Here is a 22679-nt window from a genome sequence, read left to right as displayed (position 1 = left end):
TGCCATATTAAAGTCGGAACAATTGTGGTTGAAGCTTTAAAGCCACTTGAGTTGCATGTCGCTATGTGACAAAATGGCCCGTGGGCACTTGCCTGACCTAAACCCAATGGAACCCATCAGGGCTCTTCACAGATCACACACCCACGTTACATACGACCAGAACCTTTCATGAAACGTCTTTCCTCATCGAGCTCAAGCTTAAGTGTCACATTTGAAGATTGAGGCTGGTGTTAATCTGTGTTTCTGTCAGTGTCAACAAATCCTGGGAAGAGACTCAAACCAATAATGTGACAATAGTGTGTCTCGGTTCTGTCTGTAGTCTTTTTAAATGCAGTCTAAATTTACATGTAGTGACAGAGAACAGCGGGGCAGCTCTTGGGTGTTCTTGCATGTTTTTCCTCACATGGTCTAAGTAAATAATGATGATAGAAATAGAACATTGGGTTTCCTTTTATCTATTATTCCTCGTTGCAGTAAAATGTTCGGCCTTTAGGCACAGACGTCCTCTGTCCCACAATGTAATATTGTTGTTTGTTTGTCAACTTTGAATCATCTCAATCTGAAGACATTGGTTAGGATTTTAGCTTTTGACTGCTGATCATGCCACTAAACAACATGTCACAAGAACAAAATAGAATGGTCTTCATTTACAACCTTTTTCTTATTGGAGCACAATTGTCAAACAGATTACATGGAATAATAAACATAGAAAAAGACAAACTGTTGTCCTGCTCGTCCCTTGCACGCATTCTGAATGACGTGTCAAATTTGGATCTTACTCAACTACTAAACGAAAATTATAAGCTGGGTGAAAACATTGGTTGCAACACATGGAAACCATCCCTCATTAATGTGATTGAAGTTAATGATTAGCTAAAGGACATGGCTGCGAATGAGCCTATAATTATTGTGAAGCATCCATCCATCATTCCATAATTCCATCCATCCAGCTCCAACATTTTGGAACTCCCTCTGAACTCACACAATATCTCTCTAGCTCCTTCTCTCTTTTTTAAAGCTTTTGCAAAAGTTTGATGTGCATCTAATCATACTGTTTTTATTTGTTTTATTTTAGTAATTCTTTTACTGGTTTTATTTTATTTTATTTCATTCTATCCTCGTTTATATGTTATCTTATTCTCTTCTTATATTTCGCACTGTCACTTCTTTTATTGTACAACACTTTGGTCAACAGCAGTTGTTTTTAAAAGTGCTGTATAAATAAACTTGACTTGACTATTAACCTTTCCTGCAGCACCTTCTCCTGTATCACTAACTACACGAGGATGGGACTGGCAGTGACAAAAACATGACTTAAGATGAATTATTAGACGTTTACTATGATGTTTAAAAACAACCATTTGCTTAACAACTACTCAGGATTCTGGGCTCAGGCACAAGATAGCCCCCCCAAATCCCACAGAGCCATAAGACACCATTATTAATCTGTGTTTTTATTTTCCAGTTGGAGGCCTCACTGCATCGCAGCTCCAGCTTCTCCCTGCCTGTCTCCAGCCCTGTCACTCATCCTTATAATGCGGATGAGGTTTTCAAAACCATCTCTGTCAAAACTCAACAGATTACTGTAAGTATCACAGCCACTGTCATCACCGATCCCACGTCCTGCGTGTTCGGCAGTAAAAACAAATTCCTGTGCAGCTCCCCACTTCCCATGTCTCCCTGTTCACCTCTTCTCCTGCTCCAAAAAAAAATGAAAAGAAACAGATATCGCTGTGTGAACGCCAGGACAGTGAGTGCACGCTGCTTAAGTGCTATCTTGGCTTTGGAAATTGTGGTTTAGGAGGATTATTTGGACAGAAAGAGAGAGGGATTGAGAAAGAGACGCAGTAAAAGGCGCAGAGAACACACAAACACAAAGGGGTTCTTCCTCTGCTGCCCCCGAGCCAGAGACATTATCTGCGAATTGTCCACTGGAAGGGCTGCATGTTGAGGTTTAAACAGCCAACACGGTGCTATTTAGTGGCAAAGCTGCTTCTCATTCTCCAAAGCTCAGAGTACATGTGACTGCAGCTACAGTTACACACAGTCCGAGTGGGCACGAGCATCAGGCCAATCTTATAGCAGCCAAAGAATGAACGGTATTTTATTCTCCTCCAAAATCACTGCTATCTCTCAAATCGCTCTGTTGGCAGCCGCTGAGAATTTAAATGAAAAGGTTTGCGTCCACAATACTTCCCTCGGGTCATTTTTCTAAGAGAGCGTCTCACTTTTGTTCACATGACTGATGTCTCATTTTGCAGCAAATTGTATTAATACTATCTCATTGTGGTTGTTTCTTGGGCTCAAGTTAAGCTCGGGACGTCTCGATTTTCAGTCTCCGAAATGTCAACAACAAGCGGGGAAAATATGCACTTTGTCCTCGGCCCACTCTGTGAAGTAGACCAATAAAAACTGTCCTTTGAAGGTGCCTTATGGAAGTGAACAGGAGCGTCTCCGCCCATGGTGCTCACTTCAAACAGGCCTGTGTTTGCTGTGGAACAGCTTTAAAAGGAAGAAACGGCAACAAATCCTCTAGTGGTCCCCTTGTCGGCCTTCTCCTCTAATTACACTATAGGGCACCTCAACGACTGTAAAGGTTTAACAAGAGTGTTCACTGCATAGAAAAATGTGACAGATAGATGGATGGATAGATAGATAGATAGATAGATAGATAGATAGATAGATAGATAGATAGATAGAGTAATGGACAGACAGACAGTAATTCAGAACTTGATCAACACTAACTCTACAGATGCTGCACCTGGTGCATTGAGTCTGAAATTCTTCCTTCATGCCACCACATGAGGGCGTATTGTCTGTGATCCACCAGCAGCACATGTGAGCTGAAAGAGCCACTGACAGTCTGAAGCATTTCAACATGCCTCTGACCCACTGACGAGCCAATAACTGAGAAACTGAGGGTCCGATGTTGGAGTGATGAGCATTAAAAATTGAATTTCTCACCAGGAATTATTTACACATAACATCATAATAACTGTGACACGTCTTCTTGTCATCCTTAGGGTCGCAAATGAAAATGACTAACTTTATCAATTTGTTAGGTGACTTTTTTTTTTAAGTAATCAATAAACCATGTTGTCTGTAACAGATTGCCTGGAGCACAATGTGACTTCTTCAGAGGCGCAAAATGCAAATATTTTCAGTTTACTGCCATAAAAGACAAAGGTGAGCAGAAGATTAATAAATAATTTCACTTTTTTTGGGGATGAAAAGTGACTGAAATAATGAATCGACACTTCAAATAATATTTTTTTTGCTGTATGTTTAATGAATTAGTTCACTAATCTTTTCAGCTCTTGACATCTTTACTGCCAAGAACATGTAACTGGTCAGTAACGTACATTTCATCTTCCGGTTTTAGCTTTTAATTAATATTAAAGTTTATTGAATATTTCCTCATAGGCATGTATGTATGTATGTATGTATGTATGTATGTATGTATGTATGTATGTATGTATGTATGTATGTATGTATGTATGTATGTATGTATGTATGTATGTGTGTATATGCATTTATGGATTGTGTATATGAATGAATATTAGCATTTATCAGCTGGTAAGGTTACCACAGGTTCCCTTTCATGTTTGGAAGGAGAGGGTGAGGTGAGGGGTGTTCAGCTGCAACATGCAACTTCACCACTAGATGTCACTAAATTCTACACGCTGAACCTTTAACTTCAATACTTAGAACAGTAAAATATGGGGGTATATATATTACATGATAAAAACTGTGCTGGTGAGATTCTCAACAACGGACGGATGGATGGATGGATGAATGAGAGATGAAGGGGGTTAGAGAGATAGAGAAATAGATAGAGCATTAGAGAGAAAGAGACAGAGACAGACAGATAGATAGATAGATAGATAGATAGATAGATAGATAGATAGATAGATAGATAGATAGATACTTGTGGAGGTGTGAGCAGCTCCTTTATTAGAATCGGACTTCCGGAACCCTGCTGGCTCGCTCCCTCCCTCCCTCCCTCTCCCTCTCCCTCTCCCACCCAGTCCTCTCACAGACCAGGTGGCAGCGCGCACTTCGGCCGGGGGATGCAGCCTCTCATCTCCTCACACATGGACAGCAGAGCTCGGAGCTGCCGCAGCGCGCCACGGCTGCACTATAGCTGCTGAAGACACCACCCCCTCCACCACCACCAGCGCGCAGGAGCGACGACTGCAAGTCAAACCAACTCCTGGACTTCAGAGAAAAGGATATATTCATCCTCTTTTTTTCTTTTCTCCATCCGCGTGTTTTTTTTTTCAAACCGCAAGAGCGCAGCAAAAGCGGTGTTCAATGCGCAACCATGCTCATCATCTCCTCTCGCAGCGCGCTGCTGTCCGTCTACTACCCACAGATCTTCCTCATCCTCACCAGCGGTAGCTACCTGTAGGTTTCTTTATGAAATGCACTTGCCCTATTTTAACCGTGAGTCACTTTTTACGTGACGGTCCCCTGACGCGTGCAAATGCTTGTTCCTTGTGCGTAAAAATGGCCAATTACGCACAGGGAGAAATTGGATAAGTCAAGTTAGATCGCGCGTTAAATGGTTCTAGTGTTGTTAATATGTTATCTTAAGAGCGTGCAACATGTCTCTTTACTTTTAAAGCCAACATTTAACCTCGCTATTTGGAGTAAATTGCTATATTTAAAAATGTCCCTTGTGATTCTGGTACTGTTGGAAAAACGTTGGAATATCCAGAGCCATTGGTAGGATATGCGTAATTTGTGTCGTTCAATCAATTACATTTTATTCCATAATGGAATCACAGACTATACCACGGGACGAGGGCTGCAGACTGTTCCTCATTACATTTTTTATTTTAACACCGTGCCATAAATCCAGTGAATGAAGATTTGGGTGCATGAAGCCAATATTTAATCTACATGATATTTTATATCTCCTAATTTGTGTGCTGCTGATGAGGTAACCTGCTCTCATGGATTTACACGTTGCACCAGAGCCACTCTGTCATGGCAGCACCTGGCATAAAGCAACATATGGAAAAGAGTAACCTCATGGTTTCTCTCTCTATAGGAGCAGCATAACGTAACGAGCTTTCTCATGACATTAAAAGACCCAGGCCCTCACAAAGAGGATGATTGCTGCACCATACATGCCTCTCATTCATAACAAGGGCAGGTCCTGGAAACCTAAAATAGCTGTGGTAATGTATGTTTTCTGTAACAGAGGAGAAGGGATGAAAGAAATTAAGTGGGTTCAGTCCCATTTCCATGATTTTCTGTTGTTCAGTTGCATGTTTTTATGATGATCCATTAAAGTACACATGATGGAATCTGGGAAAAGGATGAATGATGGAGAAAATGTTTTTACTGTATCTCCTGATGTGGACTTGTTGAATTTGAAACTGAAAAATAACTTCTTTTGCTTGAATAACAGCCAAGTACTGTCCAACCAGGACACAGAGTTAAATCCAAACTTCTGCAAATATAGAGGATGGTGCAGGTACATGTCAGACAGAATCGCATCTATATTTTCTTGTAAAATCAGTTTCTTTTTCTTCTGTCATCTCTATATACAGGGCACTATCCTCGGTGGTAGCCCTGGGTGCAAACATCATCTGCAACAAGATACCGGGTTTGGCCCCCCGTCAGAGGGCCCTGTGTCAGACTCGGCCCGACGCAATCATCGTCATTGGCGAGGGCGCCCAGCTGGGAATCAATGAGTGCCAGTACCAGTTCCGCTATGGCCGGTGGAACTGCTCGGCCCTGGGCGAGAGGACCGTCTTTGGACAAGAGCTGAGAGTAGGTCAGTCTGTTTGAAATTCAGATTCTTTACATGTAGATGCTTTAGTGTGGAAGATGAGGAAAGCGGGATGGGAAATGACCTTAGCTGGTATCAAACTAGAGGTGTTGGAGTTCATGGTCAGTGTCTTAAATCTAGAGCTGCAATTAAAGATTTCTTTCATGATCTATAAATCTGTTGATTTTTTTCATTAACCGATTTGTTGTTTGGTCCTTAAAATGTCAGAAAACGTTCAGAGGTGTCGCCCTGAGCCCAAGATGGCCTCCTCAAATGGCTCAAATGAAAACAAAGAAATTTGACTTTCGTTTCATTTAAAAAACAGGCCTGATTTCCAAATGACTGAAATCAAAAGACCTGTGCTGACATCTTTGACATCGGCCTGTCGTCCTCAGACCTCCTGTAAAATCTCGTCAGTGGCATCATGAGAAAAAAGCTCCAGCTCAGCACAACCGAGCGGCATTAAAACAGACTTTCGAGATGGGTGGCATAACTTTTAAGTGGAGCCATTTTTGTTTGGAACCACAAACGCAACGACCTCAATGAATTATTTGCCTTGTTGAGACACTTAAAACAGAAAAAAAATGTTTACTGCCATTGTTAGTGTCCCCAGAGGAGGCTCAGTTTGTAATCGATGTAAGGAACATCACTGTGCTTGCAACACAACTGTCACAGCCGTAAATGGACGGTGAAGACTTCCTGGTGTCTCAGGCTTATCTGGGTGTGCCATCTACTGAGAGGATTTATAACCGCACTCTGTAAAACGCAGAAACTGACACATCTCCCTGGTTTTAGGAAACATTCTTGGTCATCTGATTTCTCACAGAAGTCCGTTCGCTCCTATGTGAATCTCCGGTTATAAACTGCATTTCACTCCGAACTGTTTTGTTGCGGTCTTGCTGTGGGTTTGGATCCATGTTTAATCTAGCAGCTCTGGGAGCAATCACTTTGGTCTACACGGGAGAAGAGCAGGCAGACGTCTGGATCCCTTTATTTCTTTTGTCAGAGGAAATGTCTCTTTTCTCTTGTGGCGTGTAAACGAGGTCGAGGAGACACTTTGTTCCTCTCGTCTTCTCCGTGAAGACAGTTTTACCGAATAAGACTTTTCTGTAAGATTAAATCTAATCGAATCTGTACAAATATGATGATGGTGTAGAATGTGTCAGGCGTCTTCATGGATCATTTGCTCTCCTCTTCCCATTCTTGCTCGTTTTTCAAAAAGCAGATGTCAGCCAGTGACATGCCTCCGCTCGTGTCGCTAACGTACCATCCGCCACTTCATTTGATCGACCCGCCAGGCCTGTGAACTCATTAAGGATTGAGAAAGACCAGAGAGATTCATGAAAACCACTAATTGAAGTCAGCTCCAGCAGCTGGATGGCAACAATGGGACCCAGCATGCACTGCTGTACAATCAAAACAAATCACAGCGCGAGGAGATGGCTGCTTGGCTATTGCATGCACCCCTGATTCCTTAAGAAACGCACCCCCATACAACGTACGCGAGTGGGTCGTGGATTTGGGGCTGATGAGAGAAGACTTCAGAGTTTGTTATGAGTTATGGACTGAGGGAACCGCAGGCCCGATGGTTTCAGCGAGCGAGTTTTGTCAGGTTGGAGAGGAGCCATTAGAATCGCCTCTATACCAGAGACGCCACGCATTAATACTCTGGGCTGTTGAGAAGAACAAAGACCCAGCATTATCCTGATTGGTTAGAGGATATCCTGTTACCGATGGTTGTGCCAATAAATTCATCCCCCTCCTCCTCCCCGCCATAAATATAAATGTGTTTATTCTCAAGTTCAAATGGTGACATACAAAAGGCTTGGAAATGGGCACATCTCAGTCAAGAGCCGGCCACAGATTATTTCAACATGTAACGCAGCAGTATCATTTGCTGTAATAACGTGGAGCGCCGGAGACGGACGCGGAATGACACTTAAGCCGTGTGAGAAATTTCAATGATGAGAAACAACAAGAGGCAGCAGCTCGACGTGAGCCGGCACAGACAGAGCTGCTCCAGTCGGCCAGTAGATGTCACTTGTGTTTTCTTCACTGTAGTTATTACTGTTCTAACTGTGAGAGACTCCACTGATGCAGATCAGAGGTATGAAACAAGGCAGAACGGTCACGTTATTATATGATTATAAACACATGCAGAAGGGTACTATATTCAGAACAGAACAGAATAAATGTAAATGTACTTCTGCTGAAAACTCCTCAAGTGAAAGGGAAGTACTAGTTCTATGTTTTAATCATTATAACACATGCATCATAAAATGAAAAAATGTATTCACTACCTTCCAATCCCAGTTCCATTCAGTCATGTAATTCATAGTGGTGGATATCTTTCTTTAAAGGAGCAGTGCAATTTATCACAGGCGGACATAAGTTTATCTACTAATGAGAGACTGCTTATTTCTTTCCTGAATAAAGATTTGTGTTGGAATAGGAACTAGGTAAGCTGCAGCGATTCACCCACACTGGCTTGATAGACAGTTCTCTCTGAATGCCATGGCCGGATCAGTACTCCAGCTATCATCCCTAATTATCTACCACCACTAATTGTACTAGTAGTTACTCGTTATATCAGAAACCCCCACTCTGCCGTCTAATGCACAGTTAAAGGCTTCTTGAATCCTTTGGCAGGATGAAATGCACTTATATCTGCATTTTGCAGGTATTTTCCAAAGTAAAACAATGCTATGATTATCTGGACCATTTATCTAATCCCAGCTGACACTGGGCGAGAGGCGGAAAACACCCTGGACAGGTCGGCAGTGTATCACAGAACTGAGAGACATTCACACCTACAGTGCAGGCTTAAGAGTCTCCAGTAAACCTAATCTGCATGTCTTTGGACTGTGGGGGGGAAGCTGGAGAACCCAGGGAAAACCCACGCTGACATGGAAAGAACATGCAAACGCCACATAGAAAGGCCCAGGTCGTACGGCAGTTTAAAAACCCAGAACAGTTAAAAGTCTAAAGTGCACCCGTGTAGTCCACCTACATGTATTAACACTGATTCTGCCAGATAAGACTTCTTCTCAGGCCTTTGTGGGTGTGGACAGATTTTGATATTTCACCCTCCAATAAGTTTCGTGGCACGTTTGGATGGTAGAAATTATAACTTCATCAGTCTTATTGATTAATGAGGTTCGGTGAAGTCAAGTAGCTGCAGCTTAACTTCTCCCTGAGGTCTAATTAGGTAGAATAAGAAGAAATACCAGCGTGGCTGCAGCAGAAGTTAAGATAGTCTGAGTTTAGTTTCTAGAATGAGTCCAGAAATGTCTACAATTTCCAGAAATGCATCTAAGTGGCATCCTTCAGTTGTCGACCTCTGCAAACCCAACTCAGACTTTCTGCTAAAAATGTGAAGTTTCAAGCCAAGAAGACATTGTACAACTGTTTTCACAGGCCAAGTATCCAGCAAAACTGTATGGCGTGTATACTATCCGTTCCTTTCTGAGGGAAGTACAACAATTACTGATTTTAGAACTTCTACAAAAAAGTACCGGTACACCTTCTAGGTCAAGTGTTATTATAACGTTACTTTTATTTACTCCGATTCTTCTCCATTCTCTCCAGGCAGCAGGGAGGCAGCGTTCACATACGCCATCACCGCAGCCGGAGTGGCCCACGCAGTGACGGCAGCCTGTAGCCAAGGCAACCTGAGCCAGTGTGGCTGCGACCGCGAGAAGCAGGGCTACCACGACCAAGAGGAGGGCTGGAAGTGGGGAGGCTGCTCGGCCGACGTTAAGTACGGCGTGGAGTTCTCGCGGCGCTTTGTTGACGCCCGAGAGATCAAGAAAAACGCCCGGCGGTTGATGAACCTGCACAACAATGAGGCGGGGCGAAAGGTAATGAAACTAATTTGCTGTAAAAACAAGGTTACGTTTCAAGCTCAGGCCCAAGGGAAAACGGTCACCTGTCAGTTTTGTCATCTCAACATTTTTGCATGGCATTATAATATAAATCTGGTTCAAACCACAGTGAAACTCCATACGTGCATGGTTGCACAACAGCTCTGGTCAGTTTTCTCTGGGCTGTCACGCTACTTTGTGGTCTGAGGAAAGGTAAAGCTAATTAGAGACTCCAGCTTTGGGGAATGAGTTATTTTCCCCAGGTCTCTGACACAAAGTTGGCATCTGGTTAGCGTGCTGAAAGTCAAAATGCCTGCAGAAAGCCCAGCTTACCAGCAGACAGATTACAAGGATATGTGTTTACTGTTAACCATTTCAAATTCGAGCCATGAACGCAAACTCAAAATGACAATTTCAGCAGAACGAGAACAAGCTATTTTACTTTATTCTGACCTACCCTGTACTCTTTCTGTGATCAGATCCTGGAGGAGAGGATGAAGCTCGAGTGCAAGTGTCATGGCGTTTCCGGTTCTTGCACCACTAAGACCTGCTGGATCACCCTACCAAAGTTCAGAGAGATTGGCTACCTGCTGAAGGAGCGCTACAGCGAAGCGGTTCAAGTGGAGCCTGTTCGGGCCTCGCGGCTCCGCCAGCCGTCCTTCCTGCGTCTCAAAGAGGCCCGGGGCTACCAGAAGCCCACAGACACGGACCTGGTCTACCTGGAGCGCTCGCCCAACTACTGCGAGGAGGACACGGCGACGGGGAGCACGGGGACGAGGGGCAGGCTGTGCAACGGCACCTCGACCCACACAGACAGCTGCAATGTGATGTGCTGCGGCCGGGGTTACAACACACACCACTACACGCGTGTGTGGCAGTGCAACTGCAAGTTCCACTGGTGCTGCTTCGTCAAGTGCAACACCTGCAGTGAGAAATCTGAGGTTTTCACCTGCAAGTAGGGAACGAGAGAGACGGACAGTGGCTGAGGATGGGAAACAGACAAGGGGTCGAAGGTCAGGGGGATACGACGAAGTGGAATTTGAAGTGAAGGACTTGGAAGTATTTATTCAACATTTTGCACATTTTGACATCCTATTTGGAATTCTTCAAAAAAAAAGGAAAGACGCGTGAAATGGAACATGAAGTCTGGAGAGCGTGTCCAAAACATGTGACTGTGACATGAAGTGAAAACGCGTCGCAGGTGAGGGGATTCAATCTCCTCTTTCCCAGAAAAAAGCAGCATCTTGCAAACATGTCACTTACAGACATCGTGCATGAGTGAGCGAAAAGCAGCAAGGACTGTTGTTGGATGTGGAGAAGAGCGGATACACGCTAACTGGAAGCAAAGTGCTCTGAGGAGATCCGGCTCCTGACGAATATTGAAAAGGTGGCGGTGGAATATTTTAACTGTACGCTCACACTGTATTTTGTTTGAACACTGAAAATAAAACAAGATTATTTATGTCTTATAAGTCTTAGGATGGATAGCAAACTATTTTTCCTTTCGTTAATGATCTTCAGTTGCTGCAGATCCGTTTTTCAAGCTGCAGCTAAATCCCTTTTTTCATTCACTTTATCAGTGGTCAGAAAGGTACTTTGCTATGTTTGAATTATTTTTCTTTTGCACTCTCATAGTCACACTTCTTCCTTTTTTTTTCCTGGTGGGCTGGTGCTGTCGAGTGCTGCCCTGGGCCCTCTCTCATGGACGTATTCCCACCAGGGGCCAGACCCCCTTTTGTTGCACCAAGAGCCAAAGAGGCAGAAACCACTGACATGCTATTTTAAGTATCCGACTTGTCAGCTTCGGCGTCACTTAAAATCCTGACTGTTTTCATTGTTTTGTTTTTTTCGGAGGGGCTCTTGACTTCTGAGAACAGCGTGTAAGCCTCAGTGGAACTCCATAGAGGTGCAATCAGGTTCAGATACAGCCAACGTTCCCATGAGCAGCGGAGACGTGGAATTCCACATGGTGGCCTCTGCTTACACAAGGCCTTCCAGCGCGGTTTAGGCCTGCCTGGGTGGATGGCATGTGCCCTAACCACACAGAAGGGGGTACGAGAGGATCAAAGTCCTCACAGCTATTTTTGGACGGCACCCTTAATGTATTCAGAAATGTTTATTTAGGCTTTATATAACTTACAAAACAATTTGAAGAGTATATTTTTATATGAGGAACGTGGCACTTTATGTCATTTATAGATGGGAAACAAAGTTGCTATTTACCAGTGTTTTCTAATGTCATTGTATTCAGATTTGAGAGTTATAAATTATTGGGAATTTATGTCTTTGATCAAAGTTCCTAAAGTTGTAAATACTCTGTGTGTTTTATTACCCGAGTAGCTCCGATCGTCAATCTCGACGCGATGCTTCACAACTCAAAGTAGCTCACAGGCGGTAAAACCATTGTACATGAGTAGATATGTGGAAGTTGATGGTAGATAGTGCATTGGAAGCGTTAGATGATTGTTTCCAGTTGTCTTAATGGTGCTTTCGGTAACAAGGAGCAGCTCATTGCTTTCCTAAAAAAAGTGTAGTTATGACTTGAAATACAGCTAATTTAAGTTTATTGTCCTGTGGCTAAAACAAAGTCTGCATCACTTACAAATATGGACGGTTTGTTTTTTTCTATTTTTACCAATAAAATCTGAGTATCCTTTTAATGCCTCTTGAGTTTCATGTCACATCTGGAGTTTATTGGCCTCCTTATTAAAATCATTACAAAAAGCTGTTTGTCACTCACACAGTTCTTTATTGGGCATTTTATAAACATATTTGACCGGAACATGAAGCATGTGGTTTGCACCCTGATTGAGTGTTTTTGTGTTTTTCCTCTTTAAGGTCACTATCAAACCAGAAGGCACAGAGACAATATGGCTGAGGCCTGCTGGATAAAACGCTGATATGGGAAACAAGAACTTCTGGCCTTGACTGATGTGGTGCTAATGTGTTAGGAGGTGAACAGACGACCGTGGCCGTGCCACCTCATTCAGCCTGGCTGACTCGCACAGCCTCTTTCCTGTGGGGCTGAAAAGCATTGCAGCCAGCCAGTCGAGCGCGAGTAACAGCTGTTTTGTTAGCCGTCTGAAATCCTGGGGACCGGAACCGCATAAGCTCCCTCCACTATGCCGGTGGATTGAGGGGAGAGTCGAGCCGATTGTTTCAATACATTTTGTCATTAAAAATCAGAGGCAGAGCAAACAGGGTGGAGCAGGGTGTGGGCAGGCCCGTAAACCGCTGCATTGTTGAGGTGTCAGGACCATTCAGCTTATCCAGCAACGGGAGGAGCACGGAGGGATGTCATTCTGCAAACTAATGCTTCTGGTCAGATTCACTCACTCACACTTTTAGTTAGTATGCTCTCATCCATCCACCACTCATCCACTATCATCGATCAACACAAGAAGCTAAAACACACACTCACACAACTTCAGCTAAATAGCACCTACAGAATTTACTATAAATCTCTACAAAAGTCTATTATCCAGTAAAAGCTTGAAGAAAAAGCAGTTAAAGGTATAAAACCTGAACTCAGCGTGCTGAGTTTAAAGATGGTTAACGATCGATGACGCTCGCTATAAGCCCTCATGGTTTATTTATCTATATGACTGCAATAAGATAGAAATAGAAGATTAAGAGTGAGTGGATGAATAAGGATGAATTCACTAAACTATGTTGAGTATAAAACTCTGTTAATAGAAGAAGCACTGCAAAAGCCAGCACAGGTATAGTGACAGACTCATGCTGTACACTGAGCGTTGCTGTTAAGTTACAAAACATGCATAGTTTATTCTGTTATTGCCTTTTGCAATGTCCTTAGATTATAATATGAATCATGTTATGTCACTTTAAATAAGCAGGTATTTTAAGAGTTTGAAAGAGGAAAAAGGAAAATGTCTTTGTCCCTCTGGTAAAGACACAACCATTTAATCAGCTGTTGTGGTGAGGGGTTTAATTACATTGAGTTTTTGTGGTAGTTCTCTGTTTCACGGTTACTGCAGAGGTCACTACGGGCCTGGAATTAAACCCCCAACCCCTGCTGGTCAACATCAGTGTCAGTGGAAAGTGAAAAGACCCGGACACTGTGGTGCTTTTTGTCTTTGGACAGACCACAAAGCATCAGTTTCGCCAAAAAGGTACCAGCATGAGCTTGTCCGTCTTAAACTCTTCATTTCCCAGACTCCAGTCACGACAGAGCGAGAGCTGCTGACGTCCTTTTGAATGTAAAGAATATTCTTAAGCTCCTCTGAGCATGAGTACTACTTCTAGTACTACTACTACTTCTTCTTTGACCTTGACTATAGATATATTTAAATTAAAAAGCAGTTTACGTTTATCTGTGGCATAGCTGTCAAGTTTTTCTGGACAGGCACAAATCTTTTTGTTCCTTAAATACTGGGTAACATCAAGGAGGCTTCAGTACATTATAAGTACATGTTCACACAAGCGCATGCACATGTACTTTATTCCCTTCTGAACAATGACTTCACATGAAAACCTGCTAGTGGGTCGAGGCTCTCGTCTTCCTGGCTGCTGCTCCGAGGTTTTTATGAGTCTTTCCTCACAGTTTTGAGCAGCAAACCTCCACCTCGCTCCTCCACCATGAATCCCAGCTCCCTGAGAGCAGAGTAGTCAGCGGGGCCGCGGCGTTCCAGCTCGGCCACCAGCTCCTGGTTCTGCGCGTTGTTTTCAAGGAGGTTCCTGATGGCAAAGATGGCCCACTGGCTGATGACTGAAGGTTACCCAGTTAAGGAAATCATCAGAATATTATAAAAGAGCATTTACATGACTGTGGAGGCTTCAACGCAAAATGTACTTTGAATGGGGTGATGTCAGGCAATATAAACTGTACTGTGGTTCTGTCGTTTTGCTTGTGTTGCATGTGGTGGAAGCTCAAACCTTCAAGCGGCCACACAGGCACCCAATGAAATTGCATTCAAATAAGCAAATGCAAGTCCTGTCCAACAGCATCACTCTGGTTTCTGTGACACAAACTGGAGAAACCAAACCAGACAATGGACACAGACACCACAACAACCAAACAAGCTAAACTCATCCCTTTCAAGTTTCATGCAGAAATCCAATTCACTTTTTAAATTGCAAATCTGTCTCTGAACAGAGACAAATGCCTACATGAAACCAGTGGAAGGGGTGACCAGCATGTGTATGTGTATGTGAACATGTACAATAGGGGACATGGGGACAGAAGATGGGCTCAGACTATTGACCTGGTTCAGAAACAGCCTGGCACACTGCCCACTGCTTAGCAAACTGATATCAACTGGTACCTGGATGCCAAGCAGAGGCCGAGGATAAGAAGGTGGTTGAAACCCAACCTCAAACTTGCACAAAAACACATATGTACACTCTCTCCCAGGTCAAAGGTCAAACTCTGCTGGTTCACATCAAGTTGCAGTGGGAGCGGAGCCTCCAGTGACAGTACAGAGTTTTCACTGTATCAGGTTAAGCAGAGCAATCTGATGCAAACCAATAAAACAGTCCTTCGATAAATCCCATCTTTGTGAAGCCTGCACTCTTCTCTTATTGTTGACAGTGTGTCAAGGAGAGTGTTTTTGAGGCCATAGTTAGTGGTGCTGTTTTATTGAATCATATCATAGTGAAGCGTGTGATAATATTCTGCTCCTCTCGTTTCAGTGTCTGTGAGGCTGATAAAACATTGAAGCGTATCAATATGCAATCTAATACAAAAGCACCACTGTGGTAGAAAAATGCAACAATATACAGAAAGCTTCAAATAACAGAATGCAAATTGCATTCCAAACAAACCAGTAAAATAGTGCTACCGGGAACTTGTTTACCTACAACTGAACTTCCAGAACCAGCTAATAGCAGCATTTATAAGCAAATCAAATGACCGACACTGAATGCTGGTTGATTCATTCAAATGCGGCCAAAAAATATATATTAAAATTTCAACATGTTTGGTTGACCAGCCTGCACAAACTGCAGCAATCAAAGCTTTGCATGCTTTTGCAAACTCACCAACCTTCCGGTGCCAAATCTAAATCTAAAAGCGCCTGAATAAGAGACACTATGACTAAAATGACTTGAGCAGTGATTTAAGTAAACTTGCAACTTATGTACATTTTGTTTCCAGGTCAGACAAAGGATACATGGGTTGTTGCTGTCTATGTTGCTGTTGTCCAGGATGAGGGGGAGGCCTTCCAGTTCTCTCACCTGAGGAAAACAAATTCAGTGACATGTTAAAGAATGAACTGGTATTGATTAATCAAATAGCAGTTAGAATTACTGCCATTCTTCCAGCAGTTATGACACACACAACAACATTTCTTCGCTTCGAGTTTCATTGTTAGATTTGTAGACAATAATTTTAATTAAATAACCCTGCAAAAACAAAAGAAAACCTAAGGTTACATTTATGAAAAGCAACGTTTGTGTTTTGATAACCTTCTGACACATTTTCAAAGCAATAGGTGAGTGTCAAATGAAAAGCAGCAACATGTTTTGCTTGCTTTGTCTGATGGCCATGCTTTCTGTGGTCTGACAAAGCAAACATACCACAGGCACAGGCTGCCCGCTCTCATCACCACCGTTTAAATCTTCCATAGAAACATTTGAGTGAATTGTAGGATTTGGTCGAGCGGTGCAGTCTAGCCAGCAAATACTGTTTCAAGAAAAAACAAAGTACAAATTCATTATGTAAAGAAACAGATTCGAGCCGAGTGTCCCTGTCCCGAGCGGAGCCTCATGTCTATGCAGGAGCAGCAGTGTGGTTGTGGGTTAGTGTGCGACCGTCACAACAGGGTGATCTGCTCTGTATCATTCGTCTGAATCTATAGGCTCCATTGTTGACTTTGCTTACTGTTGCCCTCCTCTTGCCTTTGTGGTCACCCTTCAAATACACTACTGGGAGCTCCAGAACACCGCCGAGCTGCTGAGTTTCAGAAAATGTAAATGGCATTTCAGCTGTCAAAGACACAAAGTCGCTGACGAGCACAAGCACCCAGGTCTGCGTTTTCCACTTTCACTGGGATTGTCTTAAGTTGCTTACATTATGTCCAAACCCATAAAGAGATGAATAACAAGTGACTGGACCCCGACTTCAGCTCGGTACAGGCAGTTCAGTGCTTTGCATGCACATCTTATATTACAATATCTCCCAAAGGTGAACAGAATGACATTTCGTTTACTGGAAGAGATCTTAGTGAAAACAGATATGGGGTGATTTCTGACCACTGACAGACCACAGATCAGCATCCATAAATATTATAGAGAGGCCAACTGAGGGTGGCCATCCCACAAGCATTCCACAAATCTGTTTCTATTAAGTAGGACTGAGTCTATAATGTACAATAGATAGAGGCCAAATCCTCCCCATCCACTTCATTATTTATCAGTTTTTTTTGTTAATAGTCAGATGCTGACAGACGCAGACAAACTGATAAAATCACCACGGAGGGAATGTTTCACGTTACAGTGCAAAACCAAGCAGTTGTGTTGAAAGAGCTGGTAAACTCGCAGTCACAGGAACACACACGGCCTCATGCTCCATTAGATATTACACTAATGTGTGCTCCTCAGTTTTTCTCAGTCCTCAGACGTCACGTTGTTTGATGAGGATTAGACTCTAAAAAAGATGCAAATGAATGTAGAGCTAGAGCTGACTCAGACGGCTGAAACCTCATTCTTTCCTTGACCGTTAACCCCATTAACTTCGACTGATCAAGGGTGGATTAGAAAAGAAAACAACCCAATGAAAAAGAACAAGTATTCTGATTAAAAATAATATCAAGGCCCTTAATTTCCCTTCTGTCAAATATATTTTTTTTCCAAACCCAAATTTCCTGACAGAACTATAAAAGGGCCTCTCTTTCTCTTTAACCCAAAAAATACACTCATATCTTTAACTCGTTTTAACAACTATCATTATAAGCACTATTAGGGATTATATAATTAATCAATAATCAATGGATCTGTTTTTAATCCAAACCTTGTTCTGGTTGTTGGTGTTGCTGTAACAGAGATTTCCTATTAGCCGGATGAGATGAGCCTTGAAGCCGATGACAGGAGAAGAGTCTCCATCTCCACCGAGGGAGGAGAAGTTCTGAGCAGCACTGAACATATTCTTACTGGCCTTCCCTATGGTGTGCACCTGCTTCAGGAGCTCTGCAGGGAAAACGGAAATGGGGATAAGCAGAAAGTTTTGAGAAAAGGAGAAAATACAATATTTTATTTACCAGGCTTTAGTTGAAACCAATACGGCTCCTCACTCAGAAGATGGAATTGGATTTCCAGATAAATTGACTTTCGACATGTTGTTTAAATAACCAATTATGTGATTTCTGTCAAACTTATCTGCGTTTGCGAGCAGGAATTTAATTTGTTTTCCTGTGGGTGATTTAATGGGGATCTGGATCTTCCACAGCACCATTCAAAGAGTATCTATGGTGTGTAGCTGACATATTTACCCTAAGAGAGCCAAATCTGACCCACAGACTCCAGTTGTGGAACCGGTCAGTGAGGTTGTGTGTGTGTGTGTGTGTGTGTGTTTTCATTTACCAACAGTGGTCGGGAGAAGGTCAGGGTGGTCCTGCAGGAACATGAACTGTTTCTGGTCTGAGGTCATCTCACACAAAACATCAAGCAGACTGATCACTGTCAGTGCCTCCTGCAGGACCTGCAGGGGATTACAACCAACATGTGTAAGTCACTAAAGGAAAGGATGTGAATGGTAATACTGGAAAAAAACATTCCAAAAAATGAGAATGTGGACTTTTAAAAACAAATCCATTTAAAAGGTTCACATAGTTTGAATCCAAACTATGTTTATCTGTATCTCCGTACCTCGTTGCTGGAGGCAGTACCAGTGGCAAGTGTGAGCACAGCTCCACAACCTGTCTGGAAGGAATGAGCCACGAAACGAGCCACGCTGGGTGGGACGCCGCACTCCTCGGAGTCTTCCTCTCTTAGCTGGGCAAAGAGCAGTTCCAGCAACGTAACTCTGAAAACAACAAATCTGTAAGTTACATATCTCGAGCACAATTTTAGATTTAAACATTGGTTTTCTGTATCTGTGCTGGGTTGTATTCTGTGAAATGTAGACAGGTTACTTTGCAGAATCAGAATCTGAAACCACTAAACTAGATTTAACAAAACTGTCTCCCAGCATGTCAGTTTGGGAGATAGTCGTATTCATTTCTATGCATGTTTGTCTCTGCAGTGAAAGTGACGTACCGTTCAAGGTGAGACATCCCTGTGTACATGTTCTCCACCAGGGCTGAAGATTTGAGAAAGTGCTGGGTTGCAATGAGAACCCTGTAAATTCATAAATACAAATTAAAACTTTACTAATGAGAAGTGGAAAATGTGAACTCTTTACACATGAACTAAATATTGCATTACGCACACCATCACAGACACATATACACACGTACGTCCAGTCCAGGTCAGGTTGAGTCCTACAGAGCTCCATCACCCTGAGTGCCAGCTGGATGTTCTGCGGCGCCGACATGTCCTCCACCTTGGCTTCATCCAGACACGTGTGGAGAACCATGGAGGCGTAGTTCACCGCCTTCTCATCCTTAGCCCCGAGCAGCTCCCTGCTCACACATGTTCAGCACGACTCATTGTAAATATAGTTTAATTTAGAATTATTTTCTAATCTATATTTCTGACGTAACTGTGTTAAATAGTGTTGTTTAGTGATATAACAGTAACACAACTTACAGGAAAATACTTGGGAAGCTCAGCTGCCAAATGTCATCTTTACACATTTGGTGTCCCACAGCCAAGTTACCGAGGAACTGGATCCCACAACGCAGAGCTGGACGACATGGTGTATAATAGGTTAATACGTACAAGGTTCATTCTAAAGATCATCTGATTTTATTAGTATGGATGAATCACCCAATTCAGGACTTACTTTCAAATATGCCATCGGTACTCTCCAAATGTGTGTTCTGAAGGAATCGCAGAAGTTTAAGTGATACATCGATGAAACCGAGCTCCCTAGAAGAAGAAAATTTGATTATTTTGTGCTTGATGGATATTAAGATGAGTCTTTGCTTATCTCTTTGGTTAAAGAAGTTATTGGCAGGAGGACATAATAACATGAACAAATTTAATGCAATCTAATACAACAGCATTTTCTGTGCAATTAAGTGAACTGCTTCCAACAAAATGTGCTGTGTCATTGGATCAGGTGCGAATGGCAAATATGTAATTTAAAATGTATGCACATTAATCATAAAAACATCTGCATTGGCTAAATATGCTGCTGTCTGGTGCTTGTGAGAGATGGACATTCAGTCATTTGACAAGTTCACATTAAAAGCTTCTATTTAGGGCTGATTGTAACATTCATTGATGACGTCAGCTCTGAGTGGTTCTTCTAACTTGAGGTGACGTTCACGTGAATTTTCCCAGTCAGGAACACATTTTTCCCATTATTCCGGCACCATGGGAACGCACTATAAGCCTACAGTATAATGTTGAAATCTTGTTGAGACTGTGTCAAAGACGTGTTGATTCGTAAATCGTAATTTGTGAGACTTTACTATACAAACTAATTCAAATAACTCAAATGACTTGTTTGTTTGCAAGAAGAAGAAGTGCTAGAAGGATGTGGGTGGTAGTGGTATGGGTCAGGGAAGAAAGTATGTAATTTTGGTGAGGATCCAGGGAATCATTTTTAGCTTTTAATGAACATTGTGGGATTGGGTGGCTATTTTGATATTTTCACTTTTTTCCCAGGGAATAATCCATAGACCTTGAAGGAAAAAAATCGGAGTTGGGCCTTTCTAGACTAGCAAAGAATATCCGCAGGTGAAGACCCTCCTGTCTCAACAACACTGCGTTGTACCAGGAATCACCTGAGCAGGCTCTGGTTGCGTGTGCTCTGGACACAGGAGTTCCTCTGGGCCCTGAAGCACTCGGCGGTCAGCTGCAGCTGCAGGCCGACAGGCTGCAGGTCCTCGCTGGTCTCTCCGGCAGCCTGCAGCTCGCCGCTGAGCCTGGTGAGGACCTGCAGGAGACTGGAGAACGCCTGCTCCTCCACGGCATCCCTGACAGGAAGTGGACAGACAAAGAAGAGGAAGACAGCAGTTTGAATTCAGGCCAGTGGTTCCTAAACATGGTGAAAGCCAAGGAAATTTATGTGGGGTGAAACTGAAGTTGAATTTACACAGTTCATTTCTTCTTGAAGCTTCACTCTTTGCTGGGATACTGGCATCATCAGTGATATTCATTCTGTTGCTATGACAATCCAAAATGTCGTCGAAAACTGTGAATCTGAATTATCTACAGTTATTATTAGAGTGCAGCCTCGTTGTAGTCGTATTACTGAATAGACTCACATACACACAAAGCTAATACTGGACCACATCACTGTGAATAACGGAGCAGCCCTCAGGACGTGAGCAGTGACTCCAGGCTACATTAGCCTGCAAGCTAACGCCCTCAGTTTCCGTTGAATACAGGCCCTGGACAACATGTCCTCACCTGTACTCTCTGTCCCGCAACGCAGCCGTGAACGTCTTCAACACCTGCAGGTGCTCCGCGCGGGGCTTTTCATTCAAAAGGCCGCCGATAGACGCAGAGATGTCCTGGTTGCTTTCAGCTGCCATGTTTGCCTGCTTTCGAGCGTGTGGGCGGGACTTCCGGATGAGTATGTGCCGCGCTATTGGTTGAGCCCCGGGGACGGAGGCGGAGTCAGAGCATGTGCTGCTGTTTTCACTCAGCTGTTCGTCTCCTGTGCAGCCAGATGTGACGGACAGCTGCTGGGATGACGGTGCTGCTCTCTGCTGCTCACAGTACCAGGGGATGGGAGGATTTATACTGGGAGTCAGCGATTGATTTGGTCAAAACACAGTTGGTGGAGCCTCATTAAAACCCCCCCTTCATCATACTTGATGTGCAATGTGCAACACTCCCTGACCCCAAGTCATCTCAATAATAAGTGGATTATAAATACATAATCCATAGAGGAATATGGAGCATGAAAGAACAAAGCTGAAATAATAAAACTGGATTGTGGGATCCCTCTTGTATAAAAGTAATTAAAGAAGACATTGTTTTCTTCAGGCGGCAACACTTGCCCAGTTATATTTATTATTGTTGTTGATATTATGTTATTATTGTTGTTGTTGTTGTTGCTATGAAGTAGTATAACCAATATAGATAGAAAGAAAGAAAGAAAGGAAGGAAGGAGGGGTAGATAGATAGATAGATAGATAGACAGACAGACAGACAGACAGACAGACAGACAGACAGACAGACAGACAGACAGATAGACAGATAGATAGATAGATAGATAGATAGACAGATAGATAGATAGATAGATAGATAGATAGATAGATAGACAGATAGATAGATTTATCCACAAAGGGAGATTGCGATGTTAAAGCAACAACTGCAACCTCAGCCAGGTAAGACACTGTATTTACCCTATATATTAATATATACCTACATAAACTACTAAATAAGTAAATAGAAAATAAATAGGATTATGATATTAAGTCATTATAATCTGCTTTAACACTGAGCCTCCACTGAGTGGACTTGATATGATGTGTTTCCCACTTTAAGATGTGTAAAGAATAACGCAAGACATTAAAAATGTATTAAAATCATGTCACATGTAAAACATATGCTACCATGACAAAAGCCTTGAAGTGCATCCATTCATCCATCGTCATCCAACACAATCACCTCTGGTTAAAACATCATCATCTCTGCCTGTGCTATATTTAAACATGCTGCACAACATTACACCCACTCATTTCTGAGGTGGAAGTTTTGCAAGTTGCAGCTGCAGCCACATCTTAAATCAGTTCGCCTGAGGCCACAGTTAAAAGGTCTGACGATCGTTTCATTGAGGTCCGGACACGTTGTGGGACAATTGTTGCAGCTGCAGAAAAAAAAAAAAGAAAGAAGCCACAGGACAAGCCTTTGAGATTTCCATGTAAAGTGGTGGATTTTAGATTACAGGATTTTCCTCCACATGCTTGTCCCCTGTGTTTTCACTGGCAGGGCGCAGCACAGAAGTGGTGAGAGGC

At 42.9% G+C, this 22679-nt stretch overlaps 2 protein-coding genes across 2 annotated transcripts; one reads left to right on the top strand and one right to left on the bottom strand.

Annotated features, from left to right (window-relative positions):
• Positions 1–4056: 4056 nt before the first annotated feature.
• wnt7ba (wingless-type MMTV integration site family, member 7Ba) lies at positions 4057–12288 on the top strand. Its single transcript, XM_035147631.2, has 4 exons — positions 4057–4407; positions 5562–5788; positions 9371–9642; positions 10125–12288. The coding sequence occupies exons 1-4, from the start codon at positions 4325–4327 to the stop codon at positions 10602–10604; spliced, it is 1062 nt and encodes a 353-aa protein (XP_035003522.1). The 5' UTR covers positions 4057–4324; the 3' UTR covers positions 10605–12288.
• An 85-nt stretch (positions 12289–12373) lies between these two features.
• Positions 12374–21306, bottom strand: atxn10 (ataxin 10). The gene is made up of 11 exons (XM_035147630.2): positions 21124–21306; positions 20496–20687; positions 19547–19632; positions 19351–19447; positions 19059–19223; positions 18859–18939; positions 18469–18625; positions 18184–18301; positions 17615–17790; positions 15777–15840; positions 12374–14374 (listed from the first exon to the last, which is right to left on the bottom strand). Exons 1-11 carry the CDS (start codon positions 21246–21248, stop codon positions 14190–14192), a joined length of 1446 nt encoding a protein of 481 aa, XP_035003521.2. The 5' UTR covers positions 21249–21306; the 3' UTR covers positions 12374–14189.
• Between the last annotated feature and the right edge of the window lie 1373 nt (positions 21307–22679).

This window comes from Hippoglossus stenolepis, chromosome 22, assembly GCF_022539355.2.
Source record: "Hippoglossus stenolepis isolate QCI-W04-F060 chromosome 22, HSTE1.2, whole genome shotgun sequence".
Lineage (NCBI taxonomy): Eukaryota > Metazoa > Chordata > Actinopteri > Pleuronectiformes > Pleuronectidae > Hippoglossus > Hippoglossus stenolepis.
Note: the sequence above shows the minus strand (reverse complement) of the source record. Positions and strands in the feature narration are given on the sequence as shown.

Excerpts from the sequence above, each read along its gene's own strand:
- wnt7ba (XM_035147631.2), top strand. The coding sequence starts at position 4,325 with ATGCTCATCATCTCCTCTCGCAGCGCGCTGCTGTCCGTCTACTACCCA. Across the intron at positions 4,408-5,561 it reads CTCACCAGCGGTAGCTACCT|GGCACTATCCTCGGTGGTAG; the intron begins GTAGGTTTCTTT and ends CTCTATATACAG. Across the intron at positions 9,643-10,124 it reads ACAATGAGGCGGGGCGAAAG|ATCCTGGAGGAGAGGATGAA; the intron begins GTAATGAAACTA and ends TTCTGTGATCAG.
- atxn10 (XM_035147630.2), bottom strand. The coding sequence starts at position 21,248 with ATGGCAGCTGAAAGCAACCAGGACATCTCTGCGTCTATCGGCGGCCTT. Across the intron at positions 18,940-19,058 it reads CAACCTGACCTGGACTGGAC|GGTTCTCATTGCAACCCAGC; the intron begins GTACGTGTGTAT and ends ATGAATTTACAG. Across the intron at positions 17,791-18,183 it reads CCTTCTCCCGACCACTGTTG|AGCTCCTGAAGCAGGTGCAC; the intron begins GTAAATGAAAAC and ends TTTTCCCTGCAG.